At 37.2% G+C, this 22,311-nt stretch overlaps 1 protein-coding gene across 1 annotated transcript in view; it reads left to right on the forward strand.

The window, feature by feature from the left end:
- The window catches only part of VPS50 (VPS50 subunit of EARP/GARPII complex), a 96,036-nt gene extending 74,636 nt beyond the window's left edge, over positions 1–21,400 (forward strand). The window contains exons 23-28 of the mRNA XM_075082843.1: positions 10,955–11,103; positions 12,208–12,304; positions 12,452–12,610; positions 14,998–15,119; positions 18,135–18,324; positions 19,744–21,400. Of these exons, the coding sequence (XP_074938944.1) occupies positions 10,955–11,103; positions 12,208–12,304; positions 12,452–12,610; positions 14,998–15,119; positions 18,135–18,324; positions 19,744–19,863 (837 nt within the window). The 3' untranslated portion in view covers positions 19,864–21,400. The remainder of the gene's footprint in view (positions 1–10,954; positions 11,104–12,207; positions 12,305–12,451; positions 12,611–14,997; positions 15,120–18,134; positions 18,325–19,743) is intronic.
- Positions 21,401–22,311: the final 911 nt, after the last annotated feature.

Consider the following 22,311-nt stretch of genomic DNA (forward strand, 5'->3'; position numbering starts at 1 on the left):
GGGTTTTGGAGCCATTTCTCATAGAGTCAGTAGAGGGAGCAGAAGATAACTAATAACCCCAGGCCTCTGTAAACCAGAAAAAGACTAGTCATATTGATATTCATCTCAAAGGCAGTGTGTTCAGAAAGAAAAATTAATTATAGGAAGATCTTGCAAATGAATCTGTTAAAGATTATGGAAAAATGGCGAGTTATAGAATTAGTTTTTCACACTTACTCTGTAGTCACTATTCCTGACAGTGCTTTACAGTCTTGAATCTTTTTTTATCAGTCAATTTTAAAAATGCCATTTCTAGGAGTAAATTGGAAAAATAACATTATTTCTTTTTCTTCCTCAGTCATTTAACAATGCTGTTACAGATAATGTTAGTGTCAATTGAAATTAATAGCCATGTTCCAGGTGAGATTTGAAAGGAGAAAGAAATCTTTGCTAACTACTGTTGACTTAAAGGCATTCCATGAGGTTTATTAATATCATATGAACTTATGCTGGTCTTATGCTATAAATGGAAATTTTTCACTTTTTGATTCATAAGGAAGAAAGTCGTCTGGGTATTTTTATTCTTTGCTTATTTCTAAGAGTTTATGAAAATTGAGGTTAATCTTTACCATGTCATAGTATTTCTCATGATTGTATGGACTGTTCCAGACTGTTCTCAAAATTCTCCTCTTTTATCTTAGATTATTGTAAATTGCTTTCTGAAAATACTAATGTTTGTGTTGTAGGGTTCATTCCTATGGCCTGTTGGGAATTTTGTTTTTTTTTTTTTTTACATTGACTTCTATTCATGGTAACTTTATTAAGGACTATCACTTCTGTCGCATTTCAGTTCCTGATGGCAGCATCTTTCAATATTTTATTTTCATAAAGATAGTCTGAATTTGATAGTTCTCAATATGTGACTAAGGGTCTGCCAGAAATGCATGTAGATCAGAATAGTTCCTCTAACCTGTCAGTGCCTGTGAAGGCTGAGCTCTGTGATCTTTGTCTAGAATTCATAGTAATTTAGACTGGATCATTCCTAGCTTTCTTCTTGGACTTTGTCCATTCCTTTTTTGAGAAAGCAAGTGGCTGAAGGCCTATTTATTCTATATTCATTGTTAGGAGAAAGAGGAATATTTGGATGGTTTAGAGGCTGTCTCCTCCAGCTTTTTGTAGACTTTCTGTAGTTCCTGTCTGGGACTGAATTAGTGCTATCTGATGACATCAGATACCTTTTAGGGTACTACTTTTATTATTCAGCTGGATTTTAAGCTTTCTTTCTGAATGAAAAAGTAAAGTAGAGCCAAGCTGCTGTAACATTCTTTCTTGCATCTTTCTAGCATCTTCTGTATGAAGAGTGTGGAGGTCAGTTGGATTCATTCCCCATAGGACCTTATGAAGCTGTTCTATTCCAAGTTTATACTTCCCTATCATTACAATGCAAGAAGTGTGTGCCCTTTTCACATATACTGTATTTACAGTATATTCACCACACTTGAGAGAGAAGTACTGTCCTGGTTTTCAGTTGGATCACTGAGAGACAGAGAGTTGGGTTTCTGATTCTCAGTCACTGAGCAAAAAGGTTGCAGCAATTTAAAGCGCTTCCTCTCCTCTTACCTGCATCCATCCTCATGCATCACATACCCTCTGCTTATGCTGGAGAGTCCTCTAAGCAGTACTCAACTATAGCTGAATCACTTCTGTTTCACAATCTGATACTTCATAGCAAAGCCAACTCTACTTTATAAACTGCAGCAAGTCCACCTGCAGTTTAGATTAACGTTTTAGACTGTGAACAGGAAATAGTTGAGATATGAACATGTGTTCAGTCATGTTAACTTCACCGGAGGGCAATAATGTGGCATCTCAGCTGTGATACATATTATTCAATGTTTGTATGCTGCTCCTACACTGATATAATGATAAACACTATAGTAAACAAAAAAAAACCCAAACAACAAACACCAAATCTCACCACTTCAGTTGGGAAAAAAGTGCCCCTCCTGCTCATATTTATGATAAAAAAACATGTTTGTAATTTGAATTTTTTTTAAAATGTGGATGTTTTGTATGATGTTATCAAAATAACAATGGTGAAAGGATTTTATGATGACGATGAAGTGACTTTACAAGATTGAGCAAGCATGTTCTTTAGGTGCTACTGCTTTAGATATGCTTCCTGTTTAAAACTCTTATAAATATACCGATATTGAGGTTTTGTCAGCTATGGCTTTTGATCTCTGCACTGCCAATATTGGTACTCGTCTAAGTATGGTCTGAAAGTTCTTTTGATACAGAAATGAAATAGGTTTCGTGAAAAAATAAATAAAAGGGGCTTACAGATTAGTGAGACTGTCTTTATTCGCTTTCTTACAGTAAGTTACGTGGAAGTGTGCTGGGAGCTTACAGTGATTGAGTAACCAGTTTTCTGTATCTAAGCTATTTATCTTTGCCTTAAGGAAATACTTGTAGGCTAACTCAAAAGTATATAAAATACAAGCATTTAGAGTATTTTTTTTAAAGCAGATTAGGGTGCAGTTTCATTTCTCAGAGGTAAGAGAACAATATGACTTCCAAAAATTTTTTGGCCATGTTGTACTGAACTTCGTATGTGTATCTGAACTTCATATTCAGGCCTTTCCACAGCCAGTACAAAATAGCTTCAGTACAGATTTCTGCTATGCAGCAGCTTCAGAGCTAATAATTTGGATCCTCCAGAAACAGCACTCTACATGCTGTGTTTCATTCATACCAGCAGGATGTATTAAAAGGAAAACACAGAAGGAGAAGAGTGAAAAGGGGAGGAAGAAGTGCTATTGTTTCAGCCTCGTTTATAATGCTAAGGTGCAATTTTGATTAGGCCAAACACATCGAAACAAGTGCCTGTTTCTGAGCTGCCTACATCTCCTCACTGACAGTTCCCCTGAGCGGGACGTGGAGAGATACCTACACACATTCAGTCCTGCGTTTCTCATTTCTAACAGGAATGTGTTTTTGCAACAGTAGTGATGTTCATAATAGTCCACTGAGACCAATAAGCCCCCAGGTAGGTACAAGACATCAATCAGATTGGTGTGATCTATGATAATTGGTGATTCGGAAGGGAAACCTTTACTTCTGATTCCTTGCTTTAACTGTCTCTAAGCAGCTTCCTTATGTTCACAAAATGTAACTTAGTCATGGTACAGGCATTGCCTAGACGTTGTTTGTGAATGTCCTGTGTATGCAAATAGCTGCCTTGGGTGATACTGCTGCTTCCAAAAGTGAGATTTTTGGGGGCAAATAACCATGGAATGCTCGTAAATATTTCATTGCAAACCGCCTTGCTGTAATAAAATTGAGATTTAGAATGAAGTTTGTTAGAGTTGCTGTGCCTTACAGCAGTAGAAAATAAATCACTGTGGTAAAGTATATAAGTATTGCAATGCAATGTATAGAACAGTAGATGGAAAGAATCACTGATATAACGAAGTATTGGTTAATGTATTTTAGATTCTGTCTTTAGCTTTTGGGCTCTTTCCCCATAAAGTATATATCTTTTGGCAGAGACAGTAGGCTAGAGATTGATGGTGCTGAGATGGAAAATGTAAATTTTACAGTCGTACAAATAAATTAAGGAATAATGGGAGGAACAGTTTTTTTCTTCATGCCTGACTTTCCAACCGTTTTGGGTTTAACCCTTTGATGCTGAGGAATGGTACGGTTCAGTTAATGCTAGTCCCAGTTCTGGGAACAAAAAATTCAGTTTTACTTGAAATGTCACAGCACAGTCCTGCCTTACTTAATGTGGACATGTTCCCTCTTAGTCCTTGTTTGGCATACCAGCAGCAAGCTCTGGAGAGTCTAGGCTGTGGAATTTGTTACTTGGCATGGCAGTGCCTAGCACAGGATGCTGCTCATAAAAGACATAGCCAAGCTCCTCACTGAAATGGTAGTTGTGAGCTGTGATTCTTGGTGAGGTTTTGTTTGACCAAAGATAATTTCTGCAATTTTTATAATCCTTGTTTGGTGTCCTGCTCCTTCAAAGGAAAAAATAAAAAAAGGCTGAATAAAAAAGAAAAGACCAGAGAATTTGTGGGTTTTTTTCTTCCTCTCTTCGAAAAGATTCATACAACATACATAATGACAATATTTAAGGTGGTGTGTGGATTGCTTGTCAAAGGAAGACAACTCTGCGTATACAAAAGAAAGTTCTGACATGACAAGCACTTCGAAAACATGCTAGGATGTTAGCAGCTGCTTTGCTTCCTCGCATTATTCATTTAGAGCTCTTCATACAACATTTTTTTTGTTTGTTTGTATTACCCAAGTAGACTGGAATGATTTACTGAAGTTTTCTAGCTTATTTCTTTGAATAAATTTCCAGGGTTTTGCCAATTGCTTTGTCTCCCTTTGGGCAGTCGCTGAGCTATCTCATTTTAGTCACTGCAGACTCTTGTTGCTGGGCACCCAAAACCAGGACTATTCCTAGTCCCAGAGGAGTGCAGGTGTCCACAGAGTCGCAGCTGATCACCTGGGAACCAGCAGCACGTCCTCCTGAAAATCTTTATTTGGATAAGAAAAATTCTGCAGTAGAAATGTGCGTGACCAGACCAGATTGGCTTACATGCTTTTGGTAGTGGTTCCAGTTCCCAAGGGTGCAGCAGCAGGCATGCTTTTCTGTGGAGGCTCATTTGATACTTATTTTTTAAAGTGTAATTAATGACTCATTTTCACAGTTATCTATCAGCACACAGTAATTCCTGATAGAGGCCTTGTTGCATTAGGTTAGACAAGATAGTAAATAAACTTGCTAACTTTTCGTAATTTTTTAATGCAAAAAGTGTGCCATTTAACTTTGCATTCTAAGAAATTAATGAAATGTAAAGATCCCAGAAGTTTCCATGCAAATTTTACTGAAGTCTGTAACTGAAGTCAGTGGGACTGACATAACTGAGGTTTGGGCATGCTTTTTTTTGTGACAAAGAGCATGGAGGATCCACACTCTTGAAATCAGAAACCTCATACCTACTGCAAGGCAATGCCGATCAACTCAGTCCTGGGGCCGGTGTGAAGTGCATGCAAGCTTGGGGATCCCTTGCATGGCACTTCATAATGCTGTAAAGGTATCATTTGCCTGCAAAGGATTGTAAATAAATACAAAATTAATAGCATGGTTTCTGAAGATGATTTGTTGTTTAGTTTTTAATGATCTGCTGCCTTAAAGTGTGTTGAGTGGTGACCATTGTAGTAGCTTACGTTGTTTACATTTGATTTAGTTTCCTAAGGACTAGGTCGAGATTCACCTGCTTTGTAAGCTTTGTGGCCCTCAGCAAGAAAATACTAATCTTTCAACTTAAAACGCAGTAGGAATATTGAAAAGTACCTTTTTAAAACCTAAACCCATTTACATCATATTCAAAAAACACTGTTACCCTTGAATACAATGTGCTTTTACAATTGGCTTTACCTGTCATTTTCAGCATCAAGTTTCAAGAACTATTAGGGATGCGTAAGTTTAAGGGGGAGGAAAAAAACTGACTTGTTGCTTTCAGTATATTTCTTCTAATAAAAAATTCTTGTATATTAAGCAACTGCTTGGAGTTAGTTGAGCTGTTTTCAGACAGCCTTTGGATACAATAAGGGGTTATGCTTGCTTTGATCAGTGTTTATTTTCTTGTACTCTATGCTCACCATATTACAGGAACTATCAATTACCACTTCATAAACAGAGATGATAGAGCTATCCTGTCTTAGGTAAACATCTGTGGTCGGTCTGCTTTTCCTTCTCCATCAGCGCATGTCAAGTTCCTGGTTACAGGGTCGGTATGTCAGAGCTGCTGTAGAGTGTTCGACTGCCAGAAACTTTTCAGATGGTGCGATTTTTTTCCATGCCTTTCAAACACCGCTTACTACTTTAAGATCAGGATTTCTTCAGTAGCATTTAGAGGTATTGCCATTTGCTCATAGCAGAATCAAAACGAAATTTGTTCCTATTGTGTATGTATATTAAATTAAAACAATTCTAAAGCTAATGTCTTACGCAAAAACTACTAAGTCAGGAGAGCTCAGTTTGAAAGATTATTGGTTGTTAGTGTGATCTGCAGAACTGTGTGCTGGGGACAAGTTGTGGAGTTTACTAGGTTTTGTTTAAAGTTAATGAAAATGGATGACTATAAATAACTGTCAACTGTCTCCACCATAAATGGCAGATAATAAATTATTTTGGTTGTAAGTTCTGTTGGATAACTGAAATGAATGCATGTTTCTGAGCTCACGATGAGATCAGACCCCTTAAAAATGTGTCTTTTGCAAATTGCATGTCAAACTTTTGACTTAGATAATTAGCTTAGGTAGTTCATACTTCTGATTTAGATTATTAGTTTATAGTCTCTTCTTCCCACTAAGATGGAAGGCCTAACAGAGGTTTGCCACTGGGTTCAGCCAAACTACTGAAATGAAAATGTTCTCTTGTTACTGAAGATGTTTTCTGGAGGAAGAGATTGAAGAAGAGTCTTGTTCTTTACACAGATTTTTTTTTTTTTTTAAATTCATATTCATTAAAGAATTTCTTATTGGGAATAAACAATTTGGTAAAGTAAAATACCCAACAAGCAATCAAATGTTATCATACTCACACTTATTTGATACCTGTTATTTGCGAACACATGCCTTTCTGCTGTAAAAAAGGGTTCCAGATGAAATTTAATTCAAAGAGAGATATCACATAAAGATAATTCCCAAAGCATACACTATAGCTCATACTGCAGTGATTAGCAACCCTTAAACAAGTAAAGCAGTCATAAGTCTGCTTTAACAACTTCTCTATCCTGATATTTTCAGGCCTTTATAGCAAAGCAGCGTTTATAAATAATTGCTAGTTGTGTATGCCAATCATGTGTAGCATTAGAAAACTCAGTTCTTTTCCTATGACAATATGAGGGAGTTAGGCTAAGACTAGAGAAAACTGAATAGGTAAGGCCCACTGTAAGGTGTCTGCACCGAATGCTGGTTAACCTGTACTGATGTGCCTGCTACAGCTGATTTGGTTATTGTTCAGATAAGTTTGGTGCCTTTGACGAAATCTTGTATTCTTTGGGCTTTTTTTTTGTTCGTTTGTTGTTTGTTTTTTAATCACTGGGGTTTTTTCCTATTTGGCAATAAAGGAGAAATGTGCCTTGTCATTTGCATCAGTTCCATGTGTACCTTGAAATTGTTTTATCAAATCTGTATTTTGCCCAGTTTGCTTACAAGGATGTTATGTAAGCTGTAATATGTCTTAGATATATCACAATTGTGCTCTATCAGCAAGACCTGCTACTCTGACACAGGGAAAAGCTAAGCAAGTTTGTTCTGCTTTGGTGTTGGTGTCTGCACGCTTGATGCTGGGTGCTACAGTATGTTCTCAGTGTAACTTGACATTTCTTGAAATTGAAGTTGGGCTGGCTGCTATTTAATTTCCTGACTCCTCCTCCGACTCCTCCTCTTGAGGTTGGCATCATTTTGCCCACTTTTAGTTTTACGGGACTTTCCCTGATCTCCACTGGTACTCGAAGGGAATCTCTGACAACAGAGATTGTCTTGCAGATTTTCTTAAATTACTACTGGAAGGGTTAACTTTAACAAGTCCAATCCACTGCAAAACATCTGATTTCTTTAAATAGTCTGTAGCCTTTTTTCCTGTTCCAGCTGAACGTTTTGCCCCTTTGTTGTCACTTTCAGTTATTTGATCATTTCTGTTAAGGCTGGAGAAGAAAAACCACATGCATCACTGAAACCCTTTCAGAATCATCTTATGCTTTTCTTGGCAGTTTGCACACCTGCTGTTTCCTTGGGCTTCCTTTTTGCTATCAACATCCTTTTACAGTGCCTGCTTTATAGAACAAGTCAGGAGAATGAAATGCTCATACTGTGTTTGGCCAGGATATCTGGACCAGATTTTGACTCCCTGGTTGAACCCCAGCATGTCTTTGATTTAGCCAGTTGTCTCACACATTTTCAGTCTTCAGATGCAACACAATTTTGGCATTTAAAAGATGCACAAGATATTTACCTTTGTGGGAAGCAGGCAGGTAGAAAAAAAGTTGTTTAAAATGTATCTCAGTATTGAAAAGACAGGCAACTTTGAAGTGTGAAAAATACAAAATTAAATTTTATGTTGTTTTTCACATAATTTATGATTAGTCTTTGAAAGAAACAAAGATGTTTCTCTGTGGCTCACTGTCTCTCCTTAGAATAGAGAATTAATTGGTGGGCTGTGGGTTTCTTTTCTTTTATCATATGTAAACATATCAAAGCTTCTCTTTTTCTTGGTGGTTTTTTTTTGAGAATGTCATGAAGTGAAAAAGAAAAAGAGAAGGCAGACAAAGAGTAGATTTTGATAGTTAATCAATTGTGTCTTTGCCTCAGTTAATATTTTTAAAGAATTGACCATCATGCCTAGGTGATTAGATGTAATTGCCTGTGTGCGCTATACCTGTGGATGTGCTAGGTAGGTATCTTCAGAGCTGCCCAAAAGATGTTACATGAGTTTTTGCAAATATCCAGGCCTTTTGGCTTGCTTTTCCATTCTGATAGACTCAGCAGAAGGCAAACTTCATGGTAATACGAAATGTCTGGCCAGTTTAATTGCAAATTTATCTGGCTGAATGGGAACACAGCAAAGAAAATTAATTTTTTTAGTAACAGAGTGATGTGGCTAGCTCTTACAAAATTTCCCATGCTTGGTGCAACTGTATCTGATAGCATTTACCATAAGCTTCTTTTAGACGTTTTATCTTCCCCTCATTGATCTAATTCTGTGAGCTCGTTTAGTGCCACAAATTATGTGTTGATGTTATTGCTCAGTCAGCAGTCTGTTTTTAATGTCAGAATTTCCTTGGGGATCTTTCAAGGCTCCCTGCTTTATCTGCTTTCTGCTTCTGTAACCTATTATAATTTTATTTTCTTTTATTAGAAGTCTAAAGATACCTTCCTCACCCTTGATAGTGAGAGCTCCGCTTTCCGGGTCTGCACTTCATTCCATCTGCTGTAGCCGATATTTATGTTTATGTTTGACGTCTTTGGGAGATGCAGAACTGAAAGAGCCTTTCTGTGTTAGCAAATCCAGTGCCTTGTTGCCTTGGGCTGTCACATCACAGGAGGCAACTGTCAACTAAAATCCAAGATGGTTAAAGTGGAAATTGTCCCTCCACATGTCAAACCATTTTTAACAGCTTGGACACTATTATCTTCCTGGTTGTCTTACATTCTTAATGTCACTTTTGGCTTGGCTTTCATCCAAGCAGTACACACATTCTGGTGCTGCTTTGTCTATAGCAACAAAGTTCTGTATCACTTACATTCTCACCAAGTCCCTACACATTTTTTGACATAATCAATTTTCACCTATCCTGCCTTTAATTGTTGCAGCGTAACCACAATGGGTCTGTCAGATATTTTGTTGCAAGAATAACCTTGTTGTTGTTCCCTTTTTCACCTGATCATCTGTGCAGTACCTTTTCTCTTGGCTTTTCAAGATCTATAATGCATATTATTCTTGTCTCAGTCCTGATACTTAGAATGAGTTAGACCATGACCTAGTTCCATCAATGTTTCTAGTGCTCACTCCTGTCCTTTTCTTAGGCAAAACTGTCTGAAAAACATGTGCATAGCAATTATTCTATTCTATGTCACACCTCACAGTTGTTCTCTGCTGTGAAGCCTAGAAGAAACTCCTTATGACTGTTGTGGTCAGCCTGAGTCTATTTTTCTTCCTCCTGATTCTTTAGTTCACTGCAATTTCCTCTCAATTTATTTCTATCTGCAATTGGAAGGAAAAAAAAACAACCCCAAACTGCAAAGCTGCTTTATTTATTATCATGTTTTTGGCTTCATTTCTGTCCAGTTTTATAACAGAATTATGCTGATTTGGTTTTTGAGGCCAACCATAAATGTTATGTGTAAGCATTATTGTTGTCATACTGGTTTTGTGTTCATTTGTTGTTTTACAGCAGACATGTTGTGCACCTGATCTTGCTTTTCAAGAATTATTTTTACCGCTACTTTGTCACTGTATTATTGCACAAATTTATTTTCATTCCATACAAACAGGCTGATTTCTTGAGTCACCTGTCTGTCCACAGAGCTTCTATCCCAGGGTCATGGAAGGCTCTTACTTAAGAAACCAGTGCCATATCATGCCTTGATTCTTTACCTCTTCTGGGTTCTCTATCACCTTTGCTTTGTAGCATTTCTCATGTTTTTAAAGCCTGTGTGTAAGCAGTAAGCATGGTATAAGTACTTAATCTAAAACCAGAGCTATGTTTATGTTTTCATGTCCTGATGTGGTTTTGGCAAAAAGCCAAGCTTCAGAGGCTGTACATTTGTATAGCTGCTTAGACCAATATGATAGCTCTGGGAATTTCTTCCTTCTGTGATTCCCCTTCTAGCTGTGACTCGTACTAATACTCCTCAAACGTAGAGGTAGGGGTTTTCCCTCCTTTTCCTTTTGCCCTTTTTCCTTTTTTTTTTTTTTAGTTTCTATTTGTTTTTTGTTTTGTTTTCCATTTTTTTTTGGGGGAGGTCTTTTTTTTCTAATTTATTCTCTTTTTCTTTTTTCCTTTCCCTCTCCTTTTCCCTCCCCTTTCTTCCCCCTTCTCCCACCCACCCCCCTTGAAGGGGGAGGAAGTCAGTCTCCCAGTAGGCAGTTGTGCTAAAGCCTGCGTGGGTGTTAAGGTGTAGTTAAGAAGCTTTTTTGGGTTTTGGTTGTTTTGTGGTTTTTTTCCTCCCCTCAGATGGATATTGATCTATGTGATGTGATTTCTTTTTCACCTGTTTGAACATCACACTGTTCAAATAGGAAACTCTGTAGTTGTCTTTTGATTCAGGCTTGATTTATATTACACCTGAGAATTAGAAACATTCCTTCATCTTATCTATCATCTGAAACTGCTCAGCTGGAGCCTTTCTTGCTGTTTTTGTGGTTTTTCAGTTGTTCAATTCTTTGTTTTAGGAGGTCTCTGCGGATCCCGCGGGAACTCTCACAGCTGCTGAAGAGAGAAAGGAGAAGGTGCCAAGCCCACATCTCAGTCATCTCGTAGTTTTGAGTTCTGGCAATTCACTGTATGGTTTGGCAGAGAGAGTGGTGGCCACGGAATCACTGTAGGTTATTTACTGTACACTGCATTTTGTAATCACTGGAAGCTATGGAAGCCAAAACCTTCTTGAGGCATCAAAAATTCGTGCCTCTAGGAGTGATTTTAAATACATGTGACAGAGGTAGTTTCTTAATTAAAGGTAGTGGGGCCTAACCATGTGGTCTAACCACCTGCACAAGCAATAAAATTTTACTGCAGCTGGTCCAGTAATTTGTGACAGTACAAGGCCAAATCTAACAGGAAAAAAGTTTAATTTTAAAAAGGCTAATGGGAGTATTTTATCTGTACGGTTCACTTAAACCTTGTATTAAATACTCAGATGGTGGTGGCTGAGACTCAGAACTGCTTAGTTCATATTGGTTTGGCTTGGATTGCAATGTTCTTTACAATGGGTAGTAGTTTACCTGTGAAGAAAAGATTATAACAAGCAAGTAACGCAAAACTTACAAAGCAGGTTTTATTTGGTCAGAATAATAGTAAGAGTCAGGTAGGAATTATTTTTTTTCCCCACGCACAAGATGTCACTTAAACATTAGAAGTTCATTTTAAAACGAATTTTTAAAAATGTATTTTCAAAGTAGCTTATTTTCTTTTGCATTCATTTGTGTTTAGTTAGAAATGTATTTCTTTGTTATGTTGTTATTAACAAATCCTACCTCTGAGAAAGAATCTGATCTCGTATGCTGTCTTTTAAAGGTTCACTAGTATATAAGAAATTAGGAATTTTATTTTGGAATTCTGACATGGATTTATTAATTTTAATGTTGACTGCAATATGGAAATTACAGGATACTTGTCCACTGACTTTACTAGACTTTGGATCAGAGTTTTGGAGTGTATCCTGAATAAAATAGAAATATGAATTGTTGATATTCAAGCCTTAGTCTCTCTATTCAAGTGTTTTCTTGTTTGCAACCTAATTTTAAAATTGTCAGAATTGAGAATACTTGTTGATATGCTGGCATGAAACTGATATGGTTTTTCTCAGGACTATATTTTCCAAGGTTACATATTATTATTGCCAAATATGTCAACTGTAGAGTAAAATTGTACAGGGACATGTTAAATGTTGCATTTAGTTTACAGTAAATTTTTTTTGCTTTCAAAGGGTATTTCTGGCTGAGCAGTTTGAGTTCCTTCAGCCTCATCTTGATGCGGTGATGCCAGCTGCCAAGAAGCCTTTTCTTCAGCAGTTCTATTCTCAGGTCAGAATTGTGTAAATCATACCTGATTTTTAAACAAAAGGTTTGAAACTTATACATTATGGTGCAAATACTTGTACATCATAGTTTTATTTTGCTCTAATTAGCCAGAAATTTACTGAACTGAATTTTATTTATATTCTGTTTCAGACAGTGTCAACTGCCAGTGAGCTACGTAAACCAGTTTATTGGATTGTTGCTGCTAAAGCCATTGATTATGAACAAATGCTACTTCTCATGGCTAATGTGAAATGGGATGTGAAGGAAATCATGTCACAACACAATGTATATGTAGATGCTCTTTTAAAGGTGAATACTTTCTGAGAAATGGTGTGCTAGAATTTATATAAACATAAATTACTGTAATACTTCATTAAACTGTTAAAGTACCATGGTTAGAGCACCCTGACAAATGGTAAGTTGTTTTAAGGAGGTCTGTCCAGAATTTTCATTATTCTTGCCACTGGCAGATCGGTTTCAATGTTGATTTTTTTTGACTATGTGGTTGGTGAAAGTGATCACAAAAGGTTAATGAGTTTCATGTCTAAATCTTGGGAAACGTGTAGTAAATGGAGTAACATTGAGGAAAACCCAGTGGCTTGAGAGAGTGTTTTTTTTTTTTAAAAAAAGGCAGTTTGCTGGTCTCCATAATTTTAGTGGTTGTCTTTGAGATGTATCGTAGGGGCTATAGGTCAAACCTGCGCTGATAATGATCATGCACTATCTAATTGAAGTTGCTATATTTAGAAGTTAGCATTTGAAAAGGAAGGTAAAAGGGAAGTCATTCACCCAATTTCTCAATTGCATTCAGTAGAAGTGGTTATACAATTGCTGTGTCTTATGGCATACAGAACCAGCTCTTGGGAGAATCCTTCTCTCGTCATTTTATATATGCCTAGAGGATGTTTATAAAGGTCTTTAGAAAGCAGTTCTGGAAGTGGTAGAATTATACTAATTCTTACAGAAAAACCGAAAATTTTCTTTTAAAGCTATGTCAAGTATGTATCACAGAAAAAGTTACGCATCAGTGTTGAATAACAGTTTTGATTATACCTTTGTACTTTGTAGCTGTTGTCTGCTTTAAAAAAAATCAGTGCAAAGAAGGGAGAGTCTGATAGAGGATATATCATTGCACTGAATTTGACTGAATCTTTGTGATTACCCTTCTTTATGCTGCCATGGCTTTTTGCAATCAGTTTGTATTTAAAACATTTGGTCTCTGCGGTAGAACTTTTTACTTTTCTGAGTGTGGAACTCCTGATGAATTTGCTTCAGGACAATCAGGGCTAATATAGTTTAAAACCATTTCTGGCCTCTGCATTATATAGCTAATAATAATTGATACAGAACCTGTTAGATTACTGCTAAGCAATTAGTGATTTGCTGTGTACCCTGGGACTCCAGAAGTGTCAGATGTAAGCGCAATGTTTAATGTAATAACCAACTACTTTTAGCCATGTGCACACGTATGCAAAATTCTATACTCAGTCATAGTATGTATGGAAGCAGATAAATCGGAGAAAGAAGATTGTTCAAGAAATTCATTAACACGGAGCATTAGGCATTCATCTTCAGAAGAGTGAGTTCTGTGCTGGTTAAAGCATGACATTGTGCTTCCTCTTGCCAAATTCTTTCAGAAAATTGGTGTGAAACATGGATTATTTGGTCAGATACTAGGTTAAACTGGTTACTGAGATTCCCTTCCGTTTTTTTTTTCCACTTACTGAATTTTTGATGGAGGAAGAAAAGGGGAAAGAAGGAAAAAGAAAGAGGAAAAAGCCACCTAGATTAACAGCCTTGGAATGAAAGCACTTTGTTGGACAAGTATGGTCTTAATAGGCTGCAGCATAAACTGCTTTTGCAGGTTACAAAGAGAAGTTCATTATCAGTCTGTTTTATATTTAAGTCACTTGAGACTTTTTTTTTAAATGACAGAGGTGTTAGTCACTGGCAGCAGACTTCTATTTCGCTTCATGTAAGTCACAAAATCGTTGTAGCAGTTCAGTTATGACTAGTTTGTCACTCAGAGTAACAGCTCAAATCCATCCAGGCCATTGATGTTTCAGGTGGAAACAGGTGCCTTCCCTCAACCTGAATTGATATCTAGTGTTGCAATATGCTCCTAAACTGTTAGATTTGGACTCTCTTCAGTGGGTGCTCTCAGCTACTTTTAAAACACCAGAGAACTATTTAATGCAGAAGGTTGAAGAGTGAAAAGTGGTTACAATATTTCTGAGCTTCTCTTCTGAAAGGTGATGGGGGTAGTATTTAGAGGAATAAAGAGATCATCACTGGATTTTCTTCAGTGGCTATTTATTGACTTTTTAAAAAAGTTAAAGATGAGTTTAGGGAATGAGGCAATGAAAATGGCATTTGAAGGATTAGCTACTTGTTTAATTTTCAGAGGTATCAGTTTCACAGAGAACTACACCTCTGGGGAACAGAGCAGTATTTCCTTTTAAAAAAAAAAATTACTGAGGTAATGTTGTGAATGATAGACCAGAAAGTGGTATGCTTTCTACTTTGCACATTAAGCTTGTCTCTAGAGTCTGTCCCTTTTAAGCTTCTCTGCTTTGCTTTTATTTTTCAGTATTCTCTTTCATGTGCATTTCTAATTCTTTGTTGTTGTTGCTACGGGTGTGCAGAGTATGATCCCTTTTATGCTAAAGGAATAATGATCTTTCATGTTTCATCAGGAATTTGAAGAATTTAACAGAAGGTTGAACGAGGTGTCTAAGAGAGTCCGTATTCCACTGCCGGTCTCCAACATCCTATGGGAGCACTGCATACGATTGGCCAACAGAACTCTTGTGGAAGGGTAAGTAGTTCATGAAAGTCTTGCTTTTGGGTACATATGTCTACAATGATAACATCTGTTTTATGGAATTAAAAGTTCTAATTTTGTAGTGCACTGGTAAGCCCTTGCGCTTTTGGGGAGCCTAAAAAAATCAAGGCTTAACGTAGTCCTTAGCAGTTGTTTCACAGAGTATGGTACAGCATTAAACCTGAAGGGGATGGTCTTGTACCTAGATACTGCTGAAGAATCGCATTGTCTGAGTGTTCTAGTGAAGCATTTGAAACAACGTAGTTCTCTTTCATAGAAACTTCTACCAGAAAATTATCATTTCCCGACAGAGCAAAGAAGATGAAGTGTAATTGTCACTGTCTCTATGGTGATGCCATTTGTCTTTGCTGGGAAGAAAGACGGGGTTGTCAAGCCTAGCAGTTATCTTAGAGTAGCCGTGGAGCAGGATTTTCCCAAATTCATCAGGAGCAGAGAGGTATCTTAGTTGGCTTGGTAAATTGAGATGACTCAAGCACCCTGGTCAGGAACTGCTACACCCTGTTCATCCCTCCCTCTTAATTAGTGTTCCAGTCTTTTCAGAGTCAATATTGTAGCCTGAGTATTGTAGTCCTTTCATCCTCTGCATTTATTTTTGTGTTCTTGTCCTCTTGCTACATATGTCTGGGCTGTCATCACACCTTATTCTGCATCATAAAGTATGTGCTGTCTTCCACTCTTTCTACATGTGTTTCCATATTTCTTTTCTGGTTATCTTTACCCTGTGCACTCCCTACTATCTATTTTACTTCTTTCCATCCCACTCTCCTGCTGTCTGCTCTAATTTAGGACCTCAACAACATCCTTCTTTTCCAAGTGTTAGCTGTCTATTGAGGATCATCAGCTTCCACTGTTTTCATCAAGCTGACATTTTTAAACTCATGCCCGTTTCTTTTCGTACCATCCTTTTGCAGTCTTTTGAGATCAATTTCATTTCAGGGAGACTAAATCCAGCCATGACCTCCCTCTGGGTTCTCAATTCCTTCATATGACATATGACCTATACAACTATCTTTCCTTTTTGAAATTTTATTTTCCACTTATCATGCCTCAAATCAAAAAAAGTGGAGCAAAAGCATCTGTCTTTTCCTCCCCCCAACCCCCTTTCCTTTCAAGTGAATAACACCATCAGTTGCTACCAAATTCCTCTGCCTCAGCCCTATAGCCTGTCTTGGGCTTGTTTCTTTCTCTTACTTTGCAATCATACTCATCTTCTGTGACTTCAGTGTTCACGAACCACTTAATTCTTAGCTGTGAAGATCATCACTCATATGTCTTGTTCCATGCTGCAGTTTTGGTTCACATTTCTGACTTACCATGAAACTTTCACCTTTACTTTCACATAAGTATTTCACCAACTGGTCAAAGTGGACTGGAAATATGTTGCTGATATGATTTGTCCTGTGCCCTTTTTTTAGAGTGTAAAGAGCACTCATTATTATCTCCTCCCAAATACCTACCTGCCTTGTAATTTCTCTTTCTTGCCCAGTTGTTTTTTTCCTCACATATCTTGTAGTTTCTTTTGCCACTGGGGAAAAGGAGGGAAGGTATTCTGAACAGCTGACTCTGATGAATACCTTCATAACTTCTTTTATCTCTGAATTCCATGTAGGTATGGAATTAAAAGCCATGAAGGAGGTGTTTTCTCCTCCAGTCAGCCAGACAACTGAAATTGCTCTCATCAGGCTCTTTGCTGAATGAAGAACCAACTCCAGTACAGTCAGCCATGTCCTCCTCTAAATTTTGCCCTGCTCTGTCTCCTGGTTCTATGTTCTCTCCTGTTTCCCATCTGGCTTCTTGAAGTGCTTCACTATGTACTAGTGAGAATCATTGTCTAATCTTCCTTGGAGCTCCAGAGGTCTTGTGTCTTGGTCTCGGTCTCCATCTCTCTTTGCCTGTCATTTCTGCATTCTGCAGATTCTTTCTGCATGCTAAATGTAAGGTTGCAATTTTGTCTTATTCTTAAGCTGATCTTGCTGTCCATCCAGTTTCCGGCTGCATGTTTCTGCCGCCTCCTTTGCATCAGACCTAATAATTTAGGGACTGTATAATAATTGGGATCAACTTCCATGAACGAATGGAAGACTGAGCTTGCTTTAAATTTGGTACAAAGGAAGAGTGGAAACAGTGGGGCAGGGTTGTTGCTTGTGGCAGCAGCCTGTGAGTGGGCTGGATTAAGTCTATCAAGACACTGTGCCCCAGACCAAAGCTTTTTTTATTCCCTGTACACAGCTGAAATTGGTACTGTTAAGGGCATTGTGATGTCATTTTCTTTGATCTTGACAAATGCAATTTCTTAGATAAGAAATTTGAAAAACTGCAAAGATTGTTTTCTTCTTTTGTTGCCTATCACCCCACTGTAATCCTTCCTGCTATTACCCTGCCCTAAGCTCATTTACTGTCTCTTCTTTGAGCTCAAACCTATCACCAGGTTTCTGTCAATCTACTCTCATTAAAACATTAACCTCTCACAGAGACTAGCCACTGCTGCCACCCTTTACCTCTGGTTATTTGGGGGTATTTTTGAACTAACAGCTTTGTGCCTTTCTCTGATGCTGCCACTATTGGTTCAGCAGGCTCCTGGTGACCATTCTTAAAGCTGTCACATTACCTTTCAGACTTCAGTGGTCATGGTCACTTGACTAAAGCCACTATCTAGTGTGCTGATCAACACTGATTTAATTTCCTGTAACCCTCTTCTAGTAAGTTGTTCAATGTAGGATTTTTAGTCATTTGGGGTGGGGCAGGGGGCTTGTGGCTTTTTTAGATAGCTCTGTGTACAGTGGGGTTCTGTTCTATGAGTGGTGCTAAAACATTATATTAATGCAAATAAAATTCTGCATCAGACATCCTAAGAGGGGTTGCTTTTAACTTAAACCCATAATTATATTCCTCCTCAAGGTTTGAATGAATAAGTTAAACAACTTTGAAAAGTACAATTCATTTTTATTTCCTTCTTATTTTTACTTTCCACTTTGTTTCTCTTTTCAGTTATGCCAATGTAAAGAAGTGCAGCAATGAAGGACGTGCCTTGATGCAACTGGACTTTCAACAATTCTTAATGAAACTAGAAAAGTTAACAGACATTAGGCCTATTCCAGATAAAGAATTTGTGGAGACCTACATTAAAGCATACTACCTAACAGAAAATGACATGGAACGCTGGATAAAAGAACATAGGGTAAGAGTTAAATTTTCATTCTTTTACTGTCTCTTGGGAAAATTCACCATGATGATAAGTAGAATCATGCTAAAACTCTAAATGATCAATGCTTCTGTGGCTTAAAAATTATTATATGCATATATATATTCATTTATTATAATAAAATCTATATGTGAAGCAGTATAAATGTAAACGTGTGTATGTGCATGTTTTTGTTCATTATATTTATTATCATATGAAGTTAGTATGTGTTTGTACTGATTCAACATCTGATGACTGGCAAGGGTGAATAAGCCAGTCACATCTACCTACTGTATCAAAAAATGTAGAGAACTGGAGTGAAGTTGAAAAGATTTGTGTGCTGTTTGGAACATACCAAAGTGCACAACTTGGTTGTCGGGAAGTACAGTTTGAAATCACACCACGAAACTTTACTTTGCCTGTAGGAGTAGATTGCTTAAACTATGTTGTAAGGCCCAATGAATGGGTAAGAGTCATTGCTTTTTCTGCTTTCATTTTATGATACTGAAGCAGGATCAACATTGCTTTCTGAGATAAGTCTTCATTTGTGTTTTTGAAAGCATTTAGCATGCTTTCATCTAACAATTATAGCAAGACTGCGTAAGTAATAGTCACAAGCTATTGGAGCTGCCAGTTGTTAAAGTGAGAAGTCGTCTTAAATGGAGTGTTTTGAAATCTGTATTTTGGGATTACTTTAAACCCCACTAGAAATGGATGAAAGAAATACGTATTTAATATAATTTTTCTTGTTACACCTGAGCCACAAAAGAGATTGTGAGCTGTTCATTGGTGACCTACGTGGAAAAATCTCTTGTTTAAACCTACTGGTGGAGGCTATATTTTGGATAGCGTTAAGTATGAAGGTAGTATTGGCAAATGTGGTGTTTTGACAGATGTTGAGAATTCTCATCCTAACATTTTTGCCATTTTTTCCTCCTTTATCATGTACTGAAATAAACATTGTTTGGAGACCCTGTAGACAGAAGTATTTAGAAGCTTGTTGGAAATGAGAAGTCAAAATAAAGATCAACTTCTGTCACAATTTGTTTAGAAAAATGTTTTTGTGTTAAAAGCTTATCCCATTTGCATATATATTTCCCACCACCCCTCCCAAAGAATGGAAAATACATAAAAAATTGATTTAGATACATACGTATTCACAGAATTACTTTCTGTGAACTCAGTCCAACACTACTAAAGTTGTAAGCGTTTTCCATTATAATCTGCCATGTAGCAAAATACAATTTTGTCTTCTGCCTCAACTATGAAAACTATCCAGACCTAACTTTAAATCTCCCTTGGGTACTGACTGCTTCTATCAGTTGAGAAGTCCACAGTGTGTATGTCTGTTTTTTAATTTTCTATTTTTGTCTGCTGTTTTATTCTGCCATAACATGATCTGCTTTTATTTGCCAGGAATATTCCACTAAGCAGTTGACCAATCTGGTGAATGTTTGTCTGGGATCCCACATCAACAAAAAGGCAAGACAGAAGCTGCTAGCTGCTATTGATGACATAGACAGGCCTAAAAGATAACTGGAGAAAGCTACTTTCCTTATGACTTGTACCTTTTTTCTGTTCATGTGAAGCATGCAGACAAACCTCTCATGTGACAACATTCTCTTAAAAAACATTGTGCATGACCTTTATTACCAGCACTGGAGACGCTCTGAAGTCGCATGATGTTCTAAAATAAGGCTTTTCTAATCCATAGAATTCTTTTCTGTTGTATTTCTTCTTCTTGTTGGTTTTTTGGGTTTTTTTTGGGGGGGGTTGGTTTTTTTGTTGTGTTTTGTTTTGTTTTTCCTTGCCCTTAGTAAAGGGCCACTGTTTATGTGTCATTGGTGAGCTGTATATTTTGCAAAACTGTATACTGTAAGTAAAATCAAAATCAGAGAGAAACACCTTGGCTTAATATATAGTTGATGCTCATTTTTTATGAAAGGGGTACTTGAAAATATAACTTCTTTCCTCCCTGCTTTCAACCTCAGAAATTGTGCTTTATCATGGACCAGTGTAAAATGGAAGGAAATGTACAGTATTTGATCGATGTATCTTGCATGTGGATTAAGAATGTAGATCAACTAAATACGCTCATGTTAAAGCCTCTCATCTTCACATGTATGTAAAAATAACTGTTTATTTCAAGATTAATTTAATCATATCTAAATGATTGTCTTCACATTAATAGAAATAATAAATGCTGTACACTAATGTGATTTCTTTGTGAGACTTTATTTTCCTGATTCAACAGCGCAAAATGTCATTTACAGTAGAAATTAGTACTGTTCCTTCCATATTGCTTCCCTTTTGTCCCTTTTCCAGTCTTCCCTATTCCAAAGCAATAATGCCAGGGAACAGGAATAATGGTTTTTTGGCTGAAGTTTTGGATTGATGCTAAGATAATCTTACTATTTCCTGCTCTGCTGTAGACACCCTGAGTGATCCTGAGTAAAGCAAAATTGCTTGGCTGCATATTAGTCCTAGAAATCGATTTGTCAGAGCATCACTGACTCCACTGAAATTTTCAGATTTGCCTTTTGTTTTCAGTATGTAAAGTTTTAGATTTTTTTAATTTATTATTATTACATAAGAAAATTTTTGCAATGCTCTCCAAGGTAAAATAATTTTAAAAACCTACAATCCACATGTATACAACATAGTAAATTCTCAGTTTCGGGTTCATACTTGCCATTGTACTGTTAACTCAAACATGGGAGAATCAGGACTTACTGAACAACAGCAGCACCGAGTGACAGAAAATTGCCCCATGGAATCAAAATAATTGCTCTTTTCTGTAGCTTAATTTCCTCTTCAGAAGTGCACTGAGCATCATTGTGTGAGTTCGGTGAAAGCCTATATACAGTTTCAGAAGAATGATAGAATGTACATTTTTAATATTGACTCTGTAGTATTCACCTCCCTTGTTCACCTGTATTTTAAAGGAAATAACATTTAAAATAATATTTAACTCCATTCTTTATTGACCATTTAAAACTTGTTTAGCAGCATGTCAATGTATATGTTGATGCTGAATCACTTTCACCCTCATTAAAAAGGTGGTTCAGAAAAAGAACGTGTAGTTCATTTTGATAGTATGGATTATTGTGTCAGTGTATTTGCCCCGAAGTCAGATCCTGGACAAGAGCTCTTGGAAGAAATAGAAACATGTCAGAGGCCATTAGTGTAAAATCTATTTCAGTTTTCTTCTCATGGACAAAATAAGAAACAGAAATATCTTTAGCAGAGATTTGGTGAGCTGAACACCGGGTTAATTTTTCCTGGACTATGTAGGCTGCTGTAATTTGCTTACCAAAAAGGAGGAGTATAAGCACTGGTTGGAAGGTAGGGTCAACGAAGGAGGTGAGCAATTGCATGAATAATTGTCAGGAGTAATTTTTTTGTAGTCTATAGTTTGTCTTGTTATTTTTAAGAAGGCCCACTAATAAAAGAATGTGTAAGATGTAGTGTTAAACTTGTGCAACAACTGTTTGATCTTCATGCCTCAGAAATGGTTGTGTTTTCCAGGGGAACCTCCCCTCGCTGCCGAGGATTGATGCTAAGGGAGAAGCTACATAGCTTAATGGCCTGCATACACTCTTAGATATCTGGTTTAACTTTTAGGCTGGCCTGCATGGAGTTAGGACTAGGTGATTATCGTGGGTCCCTTCCAACTCATGATACTTTACATTACTTGGTCGTGGGTGACTAATAAAGCAGAGTTTTTTGCTGAATGTTGGCTCTGGTATGAGAATTTTTTACAAACCATTGGTTTTTGAGAATCGCTGTACATCTTCATTCTCCTATGGAATAAGAAGGCTCTGTTATACTGCTTTTTCTGCAATAGAGAATGTGGCTTGAAACATCCTCTGTGTTTAATGATGGAAGATAATTGCCTTCAGTCTCCAAGGAGAATGACCAGCACTGCAGATGTGTGCGATGCATCTGTCAGTCCTCCTTTAGCCTAATGAGGAATTTAAATCC

The sequence above is a fragment of the Phalacrocorax aristotelis genome, chromosome 2 (assembly GCF_949628215.1).
Source record: "Phalacrocorax aristotelis chromosome 2, bGulAri2.1, whole genome shotgun sequence".
NCBI classification, from domain to species: domain Eukaryota; kingdom Metazoa; phylum Chordata; class Aves; order Suliformes; family Phalacrocoracidae; genus Phalacrocorax; species Phalacrocorax aristotelis.